General features: G+C 47.3%; 1 protein-coding gene across 2 annotated transcripts in view; it reads right to left on the reverse strand.

Moving 5' to 3' along the window:
* The window catches only part of TGM3 (transglutaminase 3), a 130,626-nt gene that overhangs the window by 45,670 nt on the left and 62,399 nt on the right, over nucleotides 1-22,557 (reverse strand). Inside the window, exon 1 of one of the 2 annotated variants that reach the window (XM_003941041.4) lies at nucleotides 4,527-4,596. In XM_003941041.4, the coding sequence (XP_003941090.1) occupies nucleotides 4,527-4,533 (7 nt within the window). In that variant the 5' untranslated portion in view covers nucleotides 4,534-4,596. Of the gene's footprint in view, nucleotides 1-4,526; nucleotides 4,597-14,441; nucleotides 14,721-22,557 lie in introns of those variants that run through there. The other variant, XM_039479734.2, reaches the window with a different exon arrangement.

Below are 22,557 nucleotides of genomic sequence, written 5' to 3' on the forward strand. Positions count from 1 at the left end.
CGGAAAGTCTTCTTCCTTTTTTTTTTTTTTTTTGAGACGGAGTTTCGCTCTTGTTACCCAGGCTGGAGTGCAATGGCGCGATCTCGGCTCACCGCAACCTCCGCCTCCTGGGCTCAGGCAATTCTCCTGCCTCAGCCTCCTAAGTAGCTGGGATTACAGGCACACGCCACCATGCCCAGCTAGTTTTTTGTATTTTTAGTAGAGACGGGGTTTCACCATGTTGACCAGGATGGTCTAGCGATCTCTCGACCTCGTGATCCACCCGCCTTGGCCTCCCAAAGTGCTGGGATTACAGGCTTGAGCCACCGCGCCCGGCCGGAAAGTCTTCTTCCTAAGAGAGAGTTTAGAATCTCTGAGACCAGAGGCTCACCTGGAGAATGTCCTGTTGGTCTGAGACCATTCCAGGCAAACTCAATTACAATCTTTGGTTAGGGACGACTCTGGCATTTTCTTTGTATTTTTATTGCTGTTGTTGCTGAGATGGAGTCTCTCTCCATTGCCCAGGCTGGAGTGCAGTGTTGTGATCTCAGCTTACTGCAACCTCTGCCTCCCACGTTCAAGTGATTCTCCTGCCTCACTGCAACCTCAGCCTCCCGGGTTCAAGCGATTCTCCTGCCTCGCTGCAACCTCAGCCTCCCAAGTAGCTGGGACTACAGATGCACGCCACCATGCTCCACTAATTTTAGTATTTTTAGTAGATGAGGTTTCACCATGTTGGCCAGGCTGTTCTCAAACTCCTGACCTCAGGTGATCTGGTGCCTTGGTCTCCCAATGTGGTCGGATTACAGGCATGAGCCACCGCACCTGGCCAGCATTTTCTTTAAAGCTCTCCTGGCAATTCTAATGGGTGGCAAGAACTGAGACTCACTTCCTTAGGCCTATTTATCATCTACACTTATCAAAGCTCCTTTACATGAATTATCTGACCAGAGCCACCCCGCAGCTATAGGAAGGAGGCAGAGGAGGAGTCGCTGTCCTGTTTTTACAAATAAGGAAAATCAGGCTGAAAGAAGGGAAGGTTGACGCTTTCTGACTGCATCTCTCAGCTCCTACCAAGACCCTGGGGCCTTGTGCCCTCCACTGCTAAGCGAAATTTCCTGACTTCAGCACACACCCCAGCCCGGCATGTGGGCCCTGGGGAGGAGAATGATTGCCCCATCTGCAGAGCGCAGCCCTGCGGGGTGGAGCCAGCATGAAGTTATTTGAGATGAACAGGGGAGTGCACAGGCACGAGGACCCTGGACTTGGGAACGGATGAAGGGCGATGGGGAGGGCTTGTGCTGGGAGGTGCTTAATGGAGAGGGTCCCCTGGGAATCGCCCCTGATTAGAAAATGTAATTCAGCTCATAGGGTTTGTCTTAAATTCCCCAAGACAAGGAGAAAACAGGCTCATGAAAGAAGTTTCCAGGCAATCATAAGCACCCATCAGGTAGACATCACAATAACCCCATTTTGGGGATGAGGAAACTGAGACACACAAGTTAAGCAACCTGCCCAAGACTCGTCATCTCATAAGGGGTAGAGTGGAGACTCGATCCTGAGAGCAGCTCTGAACCTGCACTCGTAACCCGCCAGCTATCCTGCAAAGAATCCTAGAGGAACAAACGCTGAAATACGGGCAGCTGTCATTCTCGGTGGAATGAAGCTGCTCATGGGTCTGTCTCTAAGGAACAGGAAGTAGCCCTTGTCCCAGGTGGAAGAAGGCCACAGGGCCGGGCAGAAAGGAGGCGGCTGGTCCTCATTTCAAACCCTGAGCAGCCGCGGTCACAAGATGAGCCCAGAGGGGAGGTCTCCTTTTCGGACAGAGAGTAGATACTGCCTCGGTCCCAGGACCAGGCACAAAAATGTGAGGTGAGCCCAGGAAGCACCGAGAAGACTCACAGAAGAGAAGGAGGTGAGAACCCAAGAGCAATTCCTGACCACTTCCATGTGAGGAAGGGCGACTGGTGTCCCAGCTCCAGGGAGAATGGTTTTGTGGCAGACCCGGAGGCTGGGAATGTTACGGGTCCTTTGGAGGTGGAGGAAGTGAGGCCTTGAGATGGGAAGTCCCTGAAGCGCTCTGCTCAGAAAAGTAATTGGTGAGAAAGCTCACTGCCCCAGAGAGACAGAGCCATTAGTCCCCAAAACAGAGGCTCAGATCTTTTGCAGGCAGAGGTCTGGGGCTCAGGTGTGTACCCTGAGTATTCTGCCTCTAACCCAGGGATTCCAAGTGGCTTTGGGGATGGGAAACCTTGCTTCCCCTCCACCCTGGGGCCCTCGTCTGTGCTCACAAGCTGCTCTCCCATCCACTCTGGGGATGCCAGGCCGCTTGACGCAGATCACTGCCAGGCCTTTCTCCACAACCTTCATTCCTAGCCACGGCCCAGGCTGCCTTCTCCACCGAGGGGCAGAATAATGGAACCCCTTCTGATTCCAACAAGAACCTTAAACTAGGAGCTGGACACAAGTCTTCTCAAAGCAGCACACATGTGATCCTTATAGTACCCTGGGGTCACACCTGCTCACACGGACATTTATTTTCCTGTTCCCACTTTCCAAAACACGCCTCGCCCTGCAAAACCACTCCAGACCAAGTCCAACTCATCGTCTGTGACCCAGTGCCATTCATTCCTGTCTTCCCTATCCCAAATTCCAGACGGGACTAATCTCTTGTTGCTCCCCGTAGCACTTGGTTTGTATTTGTCATGGTGCTTAATAACAGTCTGCCTTGCATGCTACTTATTTACCAAGAAATATCAGACTAAAAGCTACCGAGGGCAGAAACCACACCTCATTGACCTCCATATTTCCCACTGCCCTGGCACAGCCCTTCTCCCTTAGGTGTCCAGTGAATAAATTCACTCATCCAAGAAACACTGACTGGGCACTTCCTGGCTGAGTGACTAGGAGCTGAGCTAGGATTTGGATATGGGACAAATTTAAGGGGCTGGATGTATTTACCTGTCTCTCCTCCACCTTTTCAAAACTGATTTTCTCCCAACCAGCCTCATTCTGTTGTGACCTTAGAACATCTCTGGTTGTTACAGAGGCATGTCATCATGGCTCACAGTGGGCAGACCATTCCTGGGAGTCCAGGGGAGGTCCTGCTCAGGGATGGGAGTGCACATTCCTGGGGGCTGGACACATGCCTGTCCACTCCCTGTCCCTGGTTTCTTTTTGTGGAGAAAGAGAAGTCAGTACTGGAAGGAACCTCAAAGTGCATCCATGTCAAGCCTTTCACCTTGCAAACCTGAGGCTCAGGGGTGGCGGAGAACACACAAGCATTTGGTCACAGAGCTCAAATGAGAAGCCAGGTTCAGAATTGCTTTTCTGTGTTCCAGATGTTACATGCACCCATGTAGGAGCTCAGCTCTGGCCGCAGGCCATGGTGGAAAGGGCGCTGCTGAGACCTAGCTGGGCTCTGATGAATTCACTGTGTGTAAAGCTCCACCCCTTCCTGGGCCTCAGCCACTTTCTGGAGGGAGGGAGGTGGGCTAGATGACAGCTCACCTCCCTTCTTGCTGAAGTCTGTAGGGTCCAGAGCGCCTCTTCTTAGCATCCTGGCCATGCTGTACATTATAGGAAGGAATAGGAGCCAGGGGAGGGGGCCCAATTTGCCATCACCTGTCCCAGTCTTTGTGGCTTCCGAAGTAGCCAGAACTTGCCTTTTGCCTCTGGCTCGGTGATTTCTTTGGCAAATCTTCCAGCAGCCCTAACCGCCATTCACAATATTTTACAGGTTTGACTCATATCTTGTTTGGGTTTGGCGTCCCTGTCAACCCACTAGGCTGAGCACCCAGGCAGATAATAATTAGCATTCTGCTTAGCAGTGGTGCTGATTAACCAAGGCCCAAATCCTCGACAGTAACCGCAGTGCCGGGGAACCTGCACTTCCTGTTGTTCTTTGAAACTAACCCCTGTCCCTGGTGCTCTCCTAAGGACCAGGACATCTTCTGGCACACCTGCTCCTGCTGCGGGGAGGCTTTAGCTCATCAAGTCACTTACGCAGGGCCCGTGTGGCGCTTCCGGATGTGTAGTTTACTTAGGAGCATTCCAGTGATGCTGACGGTTTCTTTCAAAGAAAGAAACTTTTCAAGAACTTACTTACACGCTGCCACGCCCACTCCCTGGTAGTTCTGAGACGTGCGTCTTTGCTGACACTACTGACAGCTGGGCATAGCGACATTGAGAAACACGAGAAGCGAGTCCTGTCTGCCTTGGCTTTACGCGTGGTGGCGGATGTGTAAAAGAAACACAAACAAGGCAAAGCTTGCCTTCTGCCTGAGGAGATGCGACCTCCAGCTGCACTGAACACCCTGCCCATTACTCAGAGCTACATTCCAACCATGCTCCACCCCCGGAATATGCTAGAGGGACCCAACCACCACTGAGAAAGAGCCACCTCTTGCTAGAACCCTAAAATATGAAGTCCGGCCTTCAGAGCCCCCAGGCAGGCAGCTGTTTGGACACTCCGGCTTTGCAGGCTGGCCCAGGGGAACGCATGGGCTTCCAGGAAGCACCTGATGGAGAAGATGCCATGCACTCACCAGCCATGTTTCGCTTTCCTCTGCCTCTTCTCAGGCTCCTCTGGGGATGGCACGGGCAGTGCTGAGAGACAGGCTGCCAAGGATTGCCTTACCATTTATAGAAGCTCTCCTACACACCCCAATTAGAATTCTAATGAGGTGGGCGAGGCACCAGGTCATTCCTGTAGTGCCTGTAAACGTTTCACTTACAACAGACTTGTCACCCAATGGAAGAACATCATGTTGGAACAAGACCAGCTTGGGGAGAAGGGGGCAGGTAATCAAGAAACTCAAATAGTTCGCTTTCATACTTTTATAAAATGATGGACCATTTCCTGGATTGCAGGGATTAAGAAATGATGACATGCCTTTCTCGCTGATCCTGGGAAATTCTCTCTGAATCAAAGCAGAACCAGAACCAGACAATTGTGAAGTCCTTTCTCATGACACACATATGTCAGCATCTTCTGCTTGCACAGGGAAATGAGACACACCACAGTTCACTTGTTTAGGGCTGTAGTGTGGCAGAAGCCATTTGATTTGGAATTAGAAGCCATTGGTTCTGATGCTGGCCCAGCCCTGGGCTGTCTCCAACCCCTGAAGCCTGGAAGCCTTGTTTGTGGTTGCGGATAACCACTCCCACCCCTCTCAAGTCACAAAGCTGTGGACTGGACACAATCACATGAGCTGGTGCACACAGGAAGTGTATGCATGTGTACCGGGATGGATTCAACTGAGATCGCACCTGCAATCGAATGTCAGTTTGAGTCCAGATTCGGGGGAGAATTGTTTTTAGTGAGGCAGCAGGAGCAGCCTCTAACCTTATGCTTCTGCCAGTTCTTTCTCAGGCTGCAGGGAAAGTCACTGACCCTCACTGGGCCCACCTTGACATCGGTTTAAAGGAGGAGTGTGCAGTGGGGAGAAGCGCTGACATCCTACATGTTTCTGCTTCCTTGATTGTTTCTAAGGGGCTGTTTTTCCCAAGTTCCTACTATTGATATTTACAAACATCAAGGTTTCCGAGGGATAAAGGAGCGAGCATTTTTTTTTTTTTTTTAAGTAATGCTTCAAGGATTTGTGAGAGAACAGAAATGTCCCAAGGCTTCCCCCAGCATTGCAGTGGGGAAGGAAGATTGAGCACCACGGTGACAAGGTCGGCTCTTCAGGGAGAAGTGAGAATGTTTGATCTTGAGAAAGATAAGACCGAATAGACAGGTGGCTTGGAAAACTGAAAAAGAAATTCATGCCCTTTCTCCATCCTTTAGGTCCCTGCCGCCTTTTGTACATCTCAGGACCTCTATACCGTATGTATCCACTGCACTGGAACTATCTGTTTATATCTGTCCCCATCTCCAGACTGAGCTCCTTGAAGGCCCAGAGTTGCGTATTATTCAAATCTTCTTCTCAGAACCTAGCACAGGACATGACACGTGCCTGGAACACACATCTTGAATGAGTGAGTCAATATCACTCTAAAGATGGGAATAATAACTACCGATTTAGTGCTTACTAGTAATAACTCATCGATTTAGAGTTTACTGTGGGCAGGCACTGGCTAAACACTTTACGTATATTCTTTTCTCATCTTCGTAGCAACCATATGCAAAGGGGCTATTATTTTGCCATCTTACGGGGGACAGAGATATTAACCTGAGTCTAACCAACTACGAGACTCATACCCATATGTAAATGGCTCCAGAGCCCATTTGCTTAATCTTGCAGGTTGGCGCCTAAATCAGGCAGCCTTTCCCAGGACTCTGGTGGCTCTAAGACAGCTGGCTGTGCACCCATGCCAGGCAGAATGGGATGCACTGTAGGCTCCGGCAGAGGACGAAGGAAAGAGCAGAGGATAGAGAGGGACATGGAAAGAGCCCTGGACCTGACGGGAGACTCAGGTGTGGTCTCGGCCCCTACCATAGGCACTAGCTATGACTCTGGACGAGGCCTCATGACGCCAAGTTCATCCTGCCAGAAAGCTGGAGGGCGGCTCTCTGAACGGCATGGGATGAATGGATGTGAAAGTGCCCTGCATCCTTCCGAGTGTGGTCTAAAGGAAAGGAGCGGTTTGCTTGTTATTGTTGTGGTTGTTGCTGTTGGCCTGGGAGCCAAGGAAAATCAGACCCCGGGCATTCGTTTCAATGACCTGATAAGGAAAGCTGCAGAGGTGACAGGGAGGAACCTGAAGACACACAGTCTTAGCTCCGCCAAGTCTCCTCACCTATCAAAGCCTCTGTTTCCTCCACTGTAAAACTGAGTGGAATCGCTTCGAGAATCAAAGGAGATGATGAGTGTAAAAGGCTCCGCACAGCGTAGGGCACAGCCCAGTGTAAGAAGTTATATTGATAATATTATATTATTAGCCTGGCCAGGTGCAGTGGCTCACGTCTGCAATCCCAGCACTTTGGGAGGCCGAGGCAGGCTGATCACTTGAGGTCAGGAGTTTGAGACCAGCATGGGCAACACAGTAAAACCCTGTCTCTACTAAAAATACAAAAATTAGCTTGGCATGGTGGTGAGCGCCTATAATCCCAGCTACTCAGGAGGCTGGGGCAGGAGAATTGCTTGAATCTGGGAGGTGGAGGTTGCAGTGAGCCAAAACCTCACCATTGCATTCCAGCCTGGGTGACAGAGTGAGACCCTGTCTTTAAAAAAAAAAAAAAAGAAAAAAGTATATTATTAGCCTCAAATGCCCTGCGTGTCACAGGGTTTTCAAGGGGTCCCACAAGTTTGGCCATTGACCACTTGGTCTTCTCTAGAAGGGTCTGCAGCTGGTCAGTCTTGATCTCAGAGTAATGTAGTAAAAATGAACCCTGATTTGGAGTCAAAAGACCTGGATTCAAAGCCAGGCTTTGGAACTTGTCCACTGTGTGACACTGGCTGAGCTCTTTGACTTCTTTGGCCCTCAGTATCCTTATCGGCGTGATCCACACACCTTCCAGGACTGCCACGAGGCTAAGAACCAGGTGATCCTGCGAGGATGATGCTCCTCTGTAGACAGCTGGTGTCACACAGCCAGCTTCCCTTCTTCCGTCCACAGCTCTTCCAGCCAGGCTGACTGTAGTCTTTGCAACTGACCAGCAGTAGGGCCCTGACAGAATTCTGCCCTGACTTAATGTTGAGTACTGGAGGATTGCGCCATGGCTGCAGTCACAGCCCCAACCTGCGGGCAGACTGTAATTTGCAGCTGTGTCACAATTTCAGCTAAATGATTTTCAATTCATAGGTGGAGCCACCCAGCTACACACAGGATGAAATTCCTGCTTGGCCAATCTCTGAGCCTCAGACTGCAGTGAAGACTAAGCATGCCGATGTGGGCTTTTAAAACAGCAACTAATTGATCACTTACCTTTTCTCTCCCTCTAATTAAAGGATTTAGGCTTGCTGAAGATTTCACAACATGTGTTGAGACACAGAATCTTCTGAGAAGTCATCCAGCCCTTTCTAGCATGACACATGTCTCTTGACAACTCCTAGGATGGGGTATTTTTGTTTTTTTGAGATAGAGTTTTATTCCTGTTGCCCAGACTGGAGTGCAATGGTGTGATCTTGGCTCACTGCAACCTCCACCTCCTAGGTTCAAGTGATTCTCCTGCCTCAGCATCCCAAGTACCTGGTATTACAGGCTTCCGCCACCACACCTGGCTAATTTTTGTATTCGTAGTAGAGATGGGGTTTCACCATGTTGGCCAGGCTGGTCTCAAACTCCTGACCTCAGATGATTCTCCCGCCTCTGCCTCTCAAAGTGCTGGGATTACAGACATGAGCCACTGAGCCCAGCCGGATTTTACACTTCTCAAAGCAGCCCATACTTGTACTTGGGAAGCTATGGCTATAACATTAATTTCTAGGGTGGTTCTGCTTAAAGCCTATCTTCCTCCCATTTCATATGATCTCTAGGAGGGCAAGGATTTTGTCTGTACCAATCACTGTCCCTCCCAGTACTTTGCAGGTGGGCTCTTAAGAGACCGAGGTTTTGGCCAGGTGCAGGGGCTCACCCTGTCATCCCAACACTTTGGGAGGCCAAGGGGAGAGCATCATTTGTGGCCAGGAGTTCGAGACTAGCCTGGGCACCAGAGTAAGACCTCATCTTTACAAAACAAACAAACAAACAAATGAATAAAAAAAAACTTGGGTTAAAGTGCACTGAAGGACCAGAAACCTTTTCCTTATTTGAACTGAGCATTTATTTCCCTAGAACTTTCACCTGCCGACTGTCACTGCTCCCCCAGATACTCACAGAGACCACATAGAGCATAGCTGTCTTTTCCTTCGTCCAACAATGATTGTGTTCTCCCCCAAATCTGGCAAATACTCCCTTCCTCCCTCCCTCCCAAAAGTCTTCTCTCTTCTAGGTCAAACATTCAGTTTCTTCAGCCGTTCCCGGTGAGTCAGGGTTTGGAAGCCACCACGTTGTCCTCACCATCTGTTGTCCTGTGGATGGTGCCAGGTCCTTCCTCTGGGGAGGGAGCTTCAGTGGCTCCTCATGGCCTAATGGAGCCCCGATTCCTTAGTTTGCCAGTCGAGGCCTTTCAGAATATGTTCAATCTTAATTCCATTATTTTCTACTTTTTTTTTTTTTTTTTTTTGAGACAGAATCTCGCTCTGTTGCCTAGGTTGGAGTGCAGTGGTGCGATCTCAGCTCACTGCAACCTCCACCTCCTGGGTTCCACCAATTCTCCAGCCTCAGCCTCGCAAGTAGCTGAGACTACAGGCACCCACCGCCACACCAATTTTTGTATTTTTAGTAGAGAAGGGGTTTCACCATGTTGAACAGGCTGGTCTCGAGCTCCTGACCTCTGGTGATCCGCCCACCTCAGCCTCCCAAAGTGCTGGGATTACAGGTGTGAGGCACCATGCCTGGCCATTTTCTACTACTCTTTCATGAACCCCCCTACTCAGTGAAACATGTCTAATTCTTTCTCCTGGAGCCCAACACGATGCTCCCTCACTCTACACCTGTTTGTAAAATGTGCCTGTCTGGGACAGCCACTCTATTCCTTATTTATGCAGGTCTCATTATCACCAAGTCCCAAAGCAAAGCTCCACTCCTCTTGAGCATCCCAGTGTGTTGTTGTGGAAAGAGGAGTTGTAACAAAACGAGCAAACCCAGGTTTAAGTCTCAGGGACACAGCGCAGCTGTCTGAACCACCTTACTGGGCCAGGCACTCAACCTTTCTGAGCCTAAGATTTCTCCTCCGAGAAATGGGCATGATGATACCTGCCCTGCTCACCCTGTACAGTGTCGTGTGGAATTTTGAGATAACACAGGTAAACGCCCTGTGTAAATGACAAAATGCATTGACTTCTTACCTCCAAGCCTTTCAAACATGCCCTGTGCCATTTGTCATGTGTCTAACTCTGTAAGTGGCATCAGGAACATCCTCAGAATACAGGGTGCTCCAGGAGGTGAGTATGTGTGTCCATGTGGTGAGCCACCATTCCTGAAGCCATGCTCTGTGCTAAGAGCTCCACATCGGTCAATGTGAAGCCTCCCTAGGGTATAGGTATTAGCATGCTATTTTGCACAGAAGAAACCAGAGGCTTAGGGTGGGTGTGGTGGCTCATGCCTGTAATCCCAGCACTTTGAGAGGCCAAGGCAGGTCGATCACAAGGTCAGGAGTTCGAGACCAGCCTGAGCAACATGGTGAAACCCTGTCTCTACTAAAATACAAAAATTAGCCGGGCATGGTGGTGCGTGCCTGCAGCCCTAGCTACTCAGGAGGCTGAGGCAGGAGAATCTCTTGAACCCGGGAGGAGGAGGTTGTGGTGAACCTAGATCATGCCATTACACTCCAGCCTGGGTGACGAGCAAGACTCCATCCCCCACCACCAAAAAAAAAAAAAAACAACAACAACGACAACAACGACAACAACAACCAGAGGCTTAGAGAGGCTAAGAAACTTGCGACACAGCCTACAAGTGGCCACAGCAGGATCTGAACCCAATTCTTTCTGACTGCAGAGGTCCTGGTCTTAACTACTATGCCTCACTATCTCTGATGAATCCTTCAATTCAGTGAAACCTGAGTCTCTGGGAGGCTCACAACTGGGTTTTTTGTTTAGGAGACTGTTGTTACTGATCCTGGTGATGATGACACTCATAATTCAGGGCTGAACAGGGAGGCAGGGCCCTCGGGGACTCATATCAAAGCCTCAACTTTAATGTGTTTATGCCCCAATTTTCCACTTAAGCCCAAACAAATAAAACAAAATAAAACCTTGAAGGAAGACTAGATGTCTACAAGTCCCTTATAAATCACGGCAGTGCCCGTTTCATTGAATGCCTGCTGGTGTGAGGCACTGTGTACCTGAACAGACACCCAGCCCTTGACAGACAAGAAGCAAGTGAGCTGAAAAGACAAACTGATAATATCTAAAAATAGATGCACACCGCTTGCGGAAAGAATTCAGAGGAGAGATCAATGGTGATTATGGAGATAAGGAAGGGCCGTTTATTGAGTAGGAGGCATTTAAGGTAAATATGCAAGAAAAAGATCATAGAGGCATCCCAGGCAGGAGGAAGGGTGAGGGAGGAGTTGATGCAGCCCTTCCTGGGGAAAGATGACGATGAATTTATCTGGAGTACTCGGTGCCTAGGGACAGCAGAAAAAAGCTGCATAGTTCTGGCTCCACCTTTAAACATGTAGGGGACACTCAATTTTCAGGAACCAGGAAGGTAAAGCTGTGTACAGCCCTCGCTCATCACCTGTCTAAGGCCTCTTAATGGAAGGATTGGCTTGACTGCCAAGTTATCACTAGACCATTTGTGAGCATGCCGCAGAGAAACCACAGAGAACACAGCCACAGTCTACTGTCTATGGTCTCTGAGGCCGCAACCTGGAGAGCCAAGTTGTGGTTTGCATAGGAGCACATCAGAGGGCTGTGTTCGGAGGCTCACGCCTATGATCCCAGCACTTTGGGAGGCTGAGGTGGGTGGACCACTTGAGGCCAAGAGTTCAAGACCAGGCTGGCCAATGTGCTGAAACCCCGTCTCTACTAAAAATACAAAAATTAGCTGGGCGTGGTGGTACATGCCTGTAATCCCAGCTACTCAGGAGGCTGAGTCACGAGAATCACTTGAACCCAGGAAATGGAGGTTGCAGTGAGCCAAGATCGCACTGCTGCACTCCAGCCTGGGCAACAGAGTGAGACTCTGTCACAAAACAAACAAACAAACAAAAAACCTGGAAAGTGTAAATTTACCAATGCATATATTAGGATGATCTATAATGCTTGTTAAAGAAGTATTTTGAAAAATGTAAGCAGTCAATAACAGAAAATGTATTTAATTGTGACAGCTCCACACATAATCTATGCATATACTTAAAAAATATACAGATATCTTAATTGACATTGAAAGATGTTCACAATATCTTTGTACAAGAAATTGTATGTGTAAATGAAGATATTTAAACAAATATATATTGATGTGATACACATACACACCTGCTCCACAGGAAAAAATATGAAAGGCGCTTTACTAGAATATGAACAGTGGTCTATGTGGTGTGATTAAGACATAATTTTTATTTGATTCTGTATGCAATTCTATATTTTGTCTCAATTTTTTATGATGGGCACACATTTTTATAATCAGAGAAACAACATATTTCCATTTTTAAAAACATGATCATATTAACACAGAAAAATATTAATAATATGTTGTAATATAAAAAGTAGATTTAAAAAGTTTACTTGTAGTATGATCCAATTTTGATATGTCTTTATGGCAAATATAGGAATTTTAAAAGCCTAGAATGTTGTACAACAAAATACAGTTTGTATTCCTTGATTTTGTTCTGCTGTATTTTCTAATGATTTATAATAAATATGCACAGGTTATGTAACAAGAAAGAAAAGTAAATTTTCTCTTTCTTTTTCTAAAGAACTATTAGTAAAACAAGTCTTATGCCAAAAATAAATATATAAAATAAAATAAATATGGTCTTGTCTTTAAAGAGTTCACAAAGAAAAAGAAGAGATGAAAGCGAAATATGTGTGTAACTAAAATATGCAAGAAGGCTCAGTAGGTTCACCTACTGAATTGATAAAATATTAATGAAAGAGACATTTGGGACAGGCCTTGAAAGATCGATATGAATAATCAAAAATTGGAGGAAACTGGGCACAGTGACTCACACCTATAATCCCAACACTTTGGGAGGCCAAGGTGGGAGGAATGTTTGAGTCCAGGAGTTCGAGACTGACCTGAGCAACATAGCAAGACCCTGTCTCTGCAAATATTAAACATTTAGCCAGGGCTGGGCACAGTGGCTCATGATCGTAATCCCAGCACTTTTGGAGGCCGAGGTGGGCGGATCACTTGACATCAGGAGTTCAAGACCAACCTGGCCAATGTGCTGAAACCCCATCTCTACTAAAAATACAAAAATCAGCTGGGTGTGCTTGTGCACACCTGTAATCTCAACTGCTCGAGAGGCTGAGGTGAGAGAAATGCTTGAACCCAGGAGGTAGAAGTTGCAGTGAGCCGAGGTCATGCCACTGCACTTCAGCCTGGGCTGTGACAGAAAAAGGCTCCATATCAAAAAAAAAAAAAAAAAAAAAATTAGCCAGGCATGGTGGCATGAGCCTGTGGTCCCAGCACTCGGGAGACTGAAGCGGGAAGACTGATTGAGTCCAGGAGTTCAAGGCTGCACTAAGTTATGATAGTGACACTGCACTCCAGCCTAGGCGACAGAGTGAGACTTCGTCTCGAAAAAAGAAATAGGTGGAAAGGGTATTCAAATCAGAGAAAAGGCAGGAAGCAGCAATGTGAGTGTATCCATGGATCAGCACACACAAAGGGGCTTGGTGGCACATCGCCACCTCCCTGTTCTCTTCCTGCCGCACCTACCTAGTGTCATGCTTAGTCACCAAGCTCTTCCATATCTTTTCAAATAACGCAGCTATGAAAAAGTGCAACGTGCGCATTTTTCATTCTAATTTGATCTTATTACATACTGAATTAGGTGAATAAAAATGGACTCAGCACTAGAGAACTTCAGTGAATTATTTAATAGTTTGAGAATGTATTGGCTATTGGCTGAATTTAATTAGAAATTTTGGTCTTCACCAAATGTATCCAACACTAAAGGGTCTTCAGTTTTCAAGGACAAAGTCAGAATTTCCCATACAGTAGATTTAGATCTTCGTTTCATGCATCCATAAAGAGAGCTGTACATTTCAGAGGCCCAAGCCTTGTCCCAGCATAACATGGGCCTTCACAGCAAGGAAATAAATAGCTTTAAACTGGAAGAGTGACTTCAAATGATGCTACCACCCTCTCTACTGGAAGAGAGTGTGGACAACAACAGGAAGTGGAGGACGTTCTGGGAAACATCTCTGGTCACCTCTCTGGAACGTAAAAGTCCAGAGAGGTCATGCCACTACACTCCAGCCTGGGCTGTGACAGAACAAGACTCCATCTAAAAAAAAAAAAAAAAGTAGCCAGGCGTGGTGGCGTGAGCCTGTGGTCCCAGCTACTGGGAGGCTGAGGCAGGAAGACTGCTTGAGTCCAGGAGTTCCAGGCTGCACTAAGCTATGATAGTGACCCTGTACTCCAGCCTAGGCAGCAGGGTGAGACCTCATCTCTAAAAAAGAAATTAGAGGAATGGGCATTTGCATCAGAAAAAAGGCAGGAAGCAGCAACTTTCCACTTGTTTGGAGAGTCCAAACAAAATTTGCTCTTAGAGATATGGCAATATTTATAGAATTTGTACATAGGAAACACGAGAGGAAATGGAATTATTCATTCATGTTCATGACAACATGGGACCAGATAAATTCCTAGCCACTCTCTGCTTTCGACAGGCCCAAACACCTGGTCTCTCTTGACCTTCTATCCTGTAGCAGAGTGGCTGGGAGGACTTCCTCTGGCTCAGAGGCTCTCTCCTCAACAATTACATCTGGGTAAAACCGGGGCAATAAGCTACATACCTGAGAACTTAGAGTTGGCTCTGTCGCTAACTCACTTGGAGACCTTGGGAAGCAGTTAGTCTTAAGTCTGTAAGTCTCAGCCTTTGCTTCAACCGTCGCATTATCTCGGATTCTTCTTGCCTGAAGCACAGGGGTCCTGTCTGCAGGGAGACCTGTCCACAAGCTTGAGGCCAGGTGCGGGCCACAATCTAAAAGCGGAGCAGGGAGCTTTCAGAAGTGTTGGGATAAGAGGTGTGAGCCACCTCGCCCTGCTCCTGCATTCTTTCTTCCAATATTGCCCTAAAGTGGAGAGAAGGGAAAAAAGAAAGTAATAGGAAAATGAGATCGGTCCACAGAGGTTGAATGCATTTGATCCAACCCACTGGTTTAGTCCCTGCTACAAGACAAGCTCCAGCATCCATTCTCGCCTCCCTGGCAGATGTCTCGCTTCCTCCACCACAATCAAGCCATGTCTGGTGTCAACCTGGAGATGGATTTGTGTTTGTCAAGTGGTGACTTTGCTCTCAACTGTGGCTCTCCTGGTGCCAAGGCTTCTAGGAGCCTTTCTAAGCCCTGCCCTTTCGGATTCCTAACCCTGCCTTCTCACTCACCATCCCTGGGATCCCCCTTTGTGCTAGCTTCTTGCCCAGGAGATAGGCCAAGGCTTTGACCTCACATTGAGGCTTGGGCTTGTTTTTTGAGTTAGTGGATTGATGAGAGTGGGCATTCATTCTGGAACAGTTTGAAAGCGTCCTTTTATCTTCTCTTGTCACTAACAGCATCTAGTTCCCTAGCACAGAGAAGACACACTTGCTTGGCAAAGGAGGGAAGGATTCTCTGCCACCTCCCCCCGGCCCTTTCACCTTGGTCCCCCTGCCAAACAGCCTGCTGGGGTGTGGTCCATGAAACTGAGAGCACAGTTAGGGCCGCGTGAGGACCCGGACTCAGCCTGCTCCCTGCTGCGTTCTCTTCCTGCCAACAGCCTGATCTGAGTTTGCTGGTAGAGCTAAGGAGTGGAAGTAGAGCATTAGAAGTAATAGAGCAAATGAATTAATATTTATTGTGAGCCTACTGTTTGTCAAACAGTTCTTGATACTTCGTATCTGTTACCTCATCTAATGCTCTCAGCAACCTACAACCATAACAAACAAGTATTATTAGGCTCATCTTTCAGATTAGTAAATCCAAGTCTAGAAATCTAAATAAATTGCTTAAGGCCACACAGCTACTAAAAGACAGGGCCAAGATAGAAGCCCAGTACTGATTCCAAAGTCCACACTGTTTTCACTATACCAGGCTACCTCCTCTCTCAGTGAAATATAGTCACAAGGGCACCTAGGAATTATTTAGTTCAGGCAGGACACAGTGGCTCATGTCTATAATCTCAGTACTTTGGGAAGCTGAGGTGGGGGGATCACTTGAGGTCAGCAGTTTGAGACCAGCCTAGCCAACATGGTGAAACCTCTTCTCTACTAAAAATACAAAAACTAGCTGGGCCTAGTGGCACATGCCTGTAATCCCAGTTACTCAGGAGAATCGCTTGAATCTGGGAGGCTGAGGTTTCAGTGAGCTGAGATGGCGCCACTGCATTTCAGCCTGGGTGACAAAGCAAGACTCTGTCTACAAAAAAAGAAAAAGAAAAAGAAAAAAAGAAATAAAGAAAAAGAGAAAGAGAAAGAAAGAAAAGAAAGAAAGAAAGAAAAAGAAAGAAAGAAATTCTCTAGTTCAGTATTCCCAGGTTATGTGGTTCAGAACGCTAGTCTAGTTCCTCGATATAAGGAGGAGACCAAAGAATTTTGGAGAAACTTGATCTAAATAAAATTAGATAGATTTCTTTACTGCAGGCCTTCTCAGAGCCTTTAATATTCAAATGTGGACATGATCTCCAAGAAGGTGCTACAGTATGTCACAGCACCCCAATTAGTGACAGAGACTGTTTTGGCTGCAAAATATCCAAGAAACTAGTGTTTTACAGAACAGTTTGGAAAACTCTTCTCTGTCAGACTCCCTTATTTTACATATAAAAAAGGAGGCAGGAGACCTGCCCAAGTGCTATGACAAACTATAGCACAATATTTCCAAACATGCCACAACCCCACTCCTGGCCTGCCTTCCTGTCTCAGTAGAGAGGCTCTGCCCACTTCATCAGTTATTAAAGAATGCGGTAAATACCTGCCAGGTCTGGGGATAGACAAGATATCACAACAAGATACAGTGGAGAGGCCACCACCCAGCAGCATGGTGGTGGCGTTGATAAGACTGAGGCTGCAAGTGGGACTGTACCTGAACCAGGCTTAAGGTGGGTGGGGAAGCCTCCCTTGGGAACTCTCTGCTCCTGTGAGGTGCCAGCATGATTTCTGAGCACTGAAATACCCTCCTCCTCACCCACACATCCATCATAGACAGCAGAGCTGCTTTGGGACCAGTCCAATCCTCAAAACTCTTTTTTCTCTTGTGAAGTCAAAGAAGCAATTGGCATAAATACAGATTCCTTTTTAATTCGCTAACACTGGATGACATCTCTCTGCAGCGGAGGCTAAACAGATTCCTGGGGTGCCTGACCACAGAATGATCACAGAATGTCTGTGCAGAAAGAGATCTCAGCGACCAGCTAACCCAGGCCGTGTTGCAAATGGGGGAAGCGACGCCGGAAGGGCTTGCCGTGGCCTGCAGCATGTCCAGTGCGGTGTCCCTGATGTCTTGTTAACCCACATTTTCTGTTCAGTGTGGCACGTAAACGCTCTGAAGTGGAAAGTCAAAATGTAGTGTTTGTGAGCCTGCATCCCATCCAAGGGAAACAGGTGAAGAAGGGGAAGTACCCACATCCCGTGCCCTTCTGCTAGGAGCCCGCACAGTAGATCCCAGAAAAGCAAGACTGGCTGCCCCAGATTCCAGGAGGTGGGTACTGGGTCCTTGTGTAGCTATCCTCTGTGTGTACATCACGTTGTGCCCTTGGGTGGGTCACTCCTTTTCTCTGGGCCTATCTCTTCACCTACAAGAAGGAGGAGGTTGCAAACTTCTGTGGATGCTCCAGGGAGGAGCTTGAAGTCAAAGACCCAAGCACTGCTGACACCACGAATCCTCCCAACGCCCCTGCTCTGCTGTCTCAACCTTTTAGCCCCTGGCCATTTACTGGGCACATTTTCTCTCTGGAGGTCACAGAACCTGCGTTCAGGAGACTCAAGGCCCAGGATGGGTGGGCCTTGCTGCTGGCAGAGTGTAAATTACAAACTTGCTGGGGCAAGACAGGGCCTGATGCGGCTGCTCCAAGAGCTTCAGAGAGGGAGCATGCGGCTGCCCTGAGGGATTCTGGAAAGCGAGGTCCCTCAGCCACTGCTGAGCCCACAGCTGCGCATGGACCAGGCCCAGGCCCCGAAACTACAATGCGGAGGTGTTGCATGGTGCTGCCTGTTGCCTTGACAACCCAGCACATGGGCCCTAGCAGCTCTCCAGCGTCCATCCCTGAGAGCAGAGACCAACCGTCCTTCCATCCTGCACTTCCTCATTAGTGGGCGTTTTTCTGAGGGCAGAGGTGGATGTTAAGTAATCATCCTAGAGGAGGTGCCCTCTGAAGTTCACACTATCTCGAGTCCAATTTTCAGTCCAGAAACTTGGCCACAAGAATGGCCATCACAATGACAGATGTGGAAACCCCATTCTTCCAGGAATGCTTTAAGCGACTACCCTCTGGCTGGAGATGTGCAGCTGCAGGGGGTGGGAGCATCATGGTTATGGTCTTCTGTGATTGACAAAATTGACAGTGAAGAGGGATTAGCTTGGTTTGGAATGGGCTCCCAGGGAGAAGTACCTGGGAGGAGGTTTGGGCTCAACATAAGGACAACACCTTCTAGAACTCGGATAAAGGGAAATAGTACTTCAAGGGATAATGATTTATCTACCACGCCAGAAGGACAAATGGAAGCTTAATGACAGTGACAGAAATGTTTTGGAGACAATTGGTAGACTGGCCAGGGTCAGGAGTGTTATACGAGATGGTTCATTAGGATCCTCTTCGGTAGGGCATGGTGGCTGATGCCAGTAATCCCAGCATTTTGGGAGGCCAAGGCAGGCAGATTGGTTAAGCTCAAGAGTTTAAGACCAGGCTGGTGCGGTGGCTCACATCTGTGATCCCAGCACTTTGGGAGGCCAAGGTGGGCGGATCACAAGGTCAAGAGATCAAGACCATTCTGGCCAACATGGTGAAACCCTGTCTCTACTAAAAATACAAAAATTAGCCGGGCTTGGTGGCACGTGCCTGTGGTCTCAGCTACTCAGGAGGCTGAGGAAGAATTGCTTGAACCCAGGAGGGGGGTTGCAGTGAGCCGAGATTGTGCTGCTGTACTCCAGACTAGCGACAGAGCAAGACTCACTCTCAAAAAAAAAAAAAAAAAAAAAATTAGCTGGGTATGATGGCGCAAGCCTGTAATCCCAGCTCCTCGGGAGGCTGAGGCAGGAGAATAGCTTGAATAGCTTGAACCTGGAAGGCAGAGATTGCAGTAAGCTGAGATCGTGCCACTGCACTTCAGCCTGGGTGCAGGGTGAGACTCTGTATCAAAAAAGAAAGAAAAAGAAAAGAAATACATCAGCTAACATTTTGAAACTATTGGCTGGGAGCGGTGGCTCACACCTGTAATCCCAGCACTTTGGGAGGCTGAGATGGGTGGATCATGAGGTCAGGAGTTTGAGACCAGCCTGGCCAACATAGTGAAACCTTGTCTCTACTAAAAATACAAAAAATTTGTTGGGAGTGGTGGCAGGCACCTGTAATACCAGCTACTTGGGAGGCTGAAGCAGGAGAATTGCTTGAACCTGGAGGACAGAGGTTGCAGTGAGCAGAGATTGCACCACTGCACTCTAGCCCGGGCAACAGTTCGAGACTCCATCTTTTTTTTTTTTTTTTTTTTTGAGACAGAGTCTCGCTTTGTCACCAGGTGCCAGGCTGGAGTGCAGTGGTGTGATCTCGGCTCACAGCAACCTTCGCCTCTCAGGTTCAAGCAATTCTCCTGCCTCAGCCTCCTGAGTAGCTGGGACTACAGGCGCACGTTACCACACCCAGCTAATTTTTGTATTTTTAGTAGAGACGGAGTTTCGCCATGTTGACCAGGCTGGTCTCGATCTTTTGACCTCGTGATCCTCCCGTCTCAGCCTCCCAAAGACCGGGGATTACAGGCATGAGCCACCACGCATGGCCTCCATCTCAAAAAAAAAAAAAAAAAAGTTTGAGACCAGCCTGGGCAAAAAGTGAGACCCTTTTTCTACAAAAAATACAAAAATTAGCCAGGCAGGGTGGCACATATCTGTGATCCTGACTACTGGAGAGGCTGAGGTGGGAGGATGACTGGAGCCCGGAAGGCAAAGGTTGCACTGAGCCAGGATCACCCCACTGCACTCTAGCCTGGGTGACAGAGCTAGGCCCTGTCTCAAAAAAAGATCCTGTTCAGTGGGAGGCTTGAACCCTGGAAAACGCCTGATAAGAAGATGCTTGGCATTTCCAGCATAGGTGTCCAGAAGCGCCTTCCTTCCTCTGACATCGTTCATGCACTCTTCCAAACACCTCTGGATTTATAAATCCCTGTCCTTTCCCTCACCACTGACTCTGTCATCCCTACTTTAGGGGCTTTAGTAATAAACACCCTTGAAACCGTTTCTTGATATTCTAATTTCTGTCTTCAGTGTTGAAATTCCTGGAGAATAAAGAAACTCTCTTCTCTGTTAAGACATCTGGCTCCTAGGCTGGGATTTCAATACCAGGTGCTGTTTGGGGGTTTTTTAGTATATAATGTTTTCCACTTTCTTTGCCAAGCTGGCATTATTTTACACTTGTGATTGGTGGCTCACAGATTAATCCTTCTGCTTTGATGTCTTGATGAGAAAATTAGAAATTTGGCTACTATTCACTGCCATCTTCATTCTGCCTTGGGCAGTTTGGGGAGTGGAATGCTAATTGGGTGTTTTTCCATCTCTTCCAGAGAAAGTGAATAATGATTTAATTTACAGCAATAGAAATGATCTGCGAGACCTGAGATACCCCCAAATCCCTATTTACTGAGACACTGTTCAGGGAAAGTGTGACTATTTCCCCTAGTAATATTCTGTGGTGCCTGTCCAAATACACAGGAGCATAATCAGACTTGAACTCTGAAAATATGAGTTTCAATCATGCTTCCCTCACAGGGATAAACCACTCAGCCTCTTTGGGCCTTTGTTTTTTCATCTGCAAAATGGAGATTGATCCATTCATTTACTCAGCAAATACCTGATTTCCTACAATGAACAAAGCGCCGTGTGCAAGACTGTTCTCTAACGTATGGAACTGCTGCGTGCATGAATGAAATTACGTTGGTAAAAAAGCTTTGTGAATTATAAAGTAAGAGTGAAGAGAAGGGATTGTAATATATAACATGGGATCGAGAACGTTTTTTCACTTCTAATAAAACTCATTGTGTCCAGTAGCAGGAAAGCATTTCTGAGCAAAGATCCCACTCCTTTTGTGTCTGATGGTCCTGGAAATAAACAAGAACAGCCATTTTTTCTTCCCCCTGTCCTGTCCATACTGAGAAGTTTACATATTTGTGAGACACTGGAGGCCTGCCTTCTTCTCTGAGTTCTCCGCTGTTAGCTGAAATTCTATGTAACTGTTAGGGTCTCTCTAGGAAAAGAAGCTCCACGCATGTCCTAAGCTGGATAAGGCCTCAGGGCCATTTTTTCTGTACTGGAGAAGCTTAGGAAGGCAGCAAGGTATGGAGTGGCAAACAAAAACAAACCAAAAACTTCACAGAAATTTCTTAACTAAAAGTAGATCTACCATTCAATCGGGCAGTTCCACTACCGGGTATCTATCCAAAGGAAAAGAAGACATTATATCAAAAAGATACCTGCACGGATATGTTTATTGCAGCACAATTCAAAATTGTAAAAATATGAATCAACCTAAGTGTTCATCAGCCAATGAGTGGACAGAGAAAAGGTGGTATATATACACCACGGAATGCTACTCAGTCACAAAAAAGAATGCAATAATGTCTTTTGCAGCAACGTGAATAGAGCTGGAGGCCATTATTCTAAGTAAAGGAACTCAGGAATGGAAGACCAGATACTGCACGTTCTCACTTATAAGTGGGAGTTAAGCCATGAGGATGCAAAGGCATACAGAGGGAGATAATGGACTCGGGGACTCTTAAAGAGAGGAGAGAAGGACAAAAAAATGACGTATTAGGTACAAGGTACACTACTCAGGTAACAGGTGCATGAAAATCTCAGACTTCACCACTGTAAAATTCATCCATGTAACCAAAACCATTTATACTCCAAAGCTATTGAAAAAAAAAAAAAAAACAACCATCACAGGGGTCTCCTCCTTTGGCTCTGGATCCCCCTTCCTCTGTCTCTGTACGAGGGAGCGTCTTTATTCTGCCTTCCAAGTTCTTTATTTATTTTTTTATTTTTATTTTATTTTATTTATTTATTTATTTTTGAGACGGAGTTTTACTCTTGTTACCCAGGCTGGAGTGCAATGGCGTGATCTCGGCTCACTGCAACCTCCGCCTCCTGGGTTCAGGCAATTCTCCTGCCTCAACCTCCTGAGTAGCTGGGATTACAGGCACGTGCCACCATGCCCAGCTAATGTTTTGTATTTTTAGTAGAGACAGAGTTTCACCATGTTGACCAGGATGGTCTCGATCTCTTGACCTCGTGATCCACCCACCTTGGCCTCCCAAAGCGCTGGGATTACAGGCTTGAGCCACCGCGCCCGACCCAGTTCTTTCTTGTCTATTAAACTCCCTGCTCCTTAAAACAACAACAACAACAACACACACACACACACACACACACACACACACAACCCAAAAAACCAAAACACTCATACAGACATCTTTATAATTCATTAGTCCCATAACTTTCACCTAGTAACTTAACTGATAAGCCTCCATCTCCTTCTCTGTAAAATGAGGATTATAACATATAGCCTACTCACCACGCAAAGCTGTTGTAAAGCTTCAATGAGACAGTGTTGGGAAAACACATTATGGATAGAAAAGATTACATACCAATGTCAGGGGTTTGTTTGGTGCTTACCACCTGAACTTGCATTAGCAATCATCATGTCTGCGTGTCCCCATGCATCCAGATTACTAAT

The sequence above is a fragment of the Saimiri boliviensis genome, chromosome 9, assembly GCF_048565385.1.
Source record: "Saimiri boliviensis isolate mSaiBol1 chromosome 9, mSaiBol1.pri, whole genome shotgun sequence".
NCBI lineage: Eukaryota > Metazoa > Chordata > Mammalia > Primates > Cebidae > Saimiri > Saimiri boliviensis.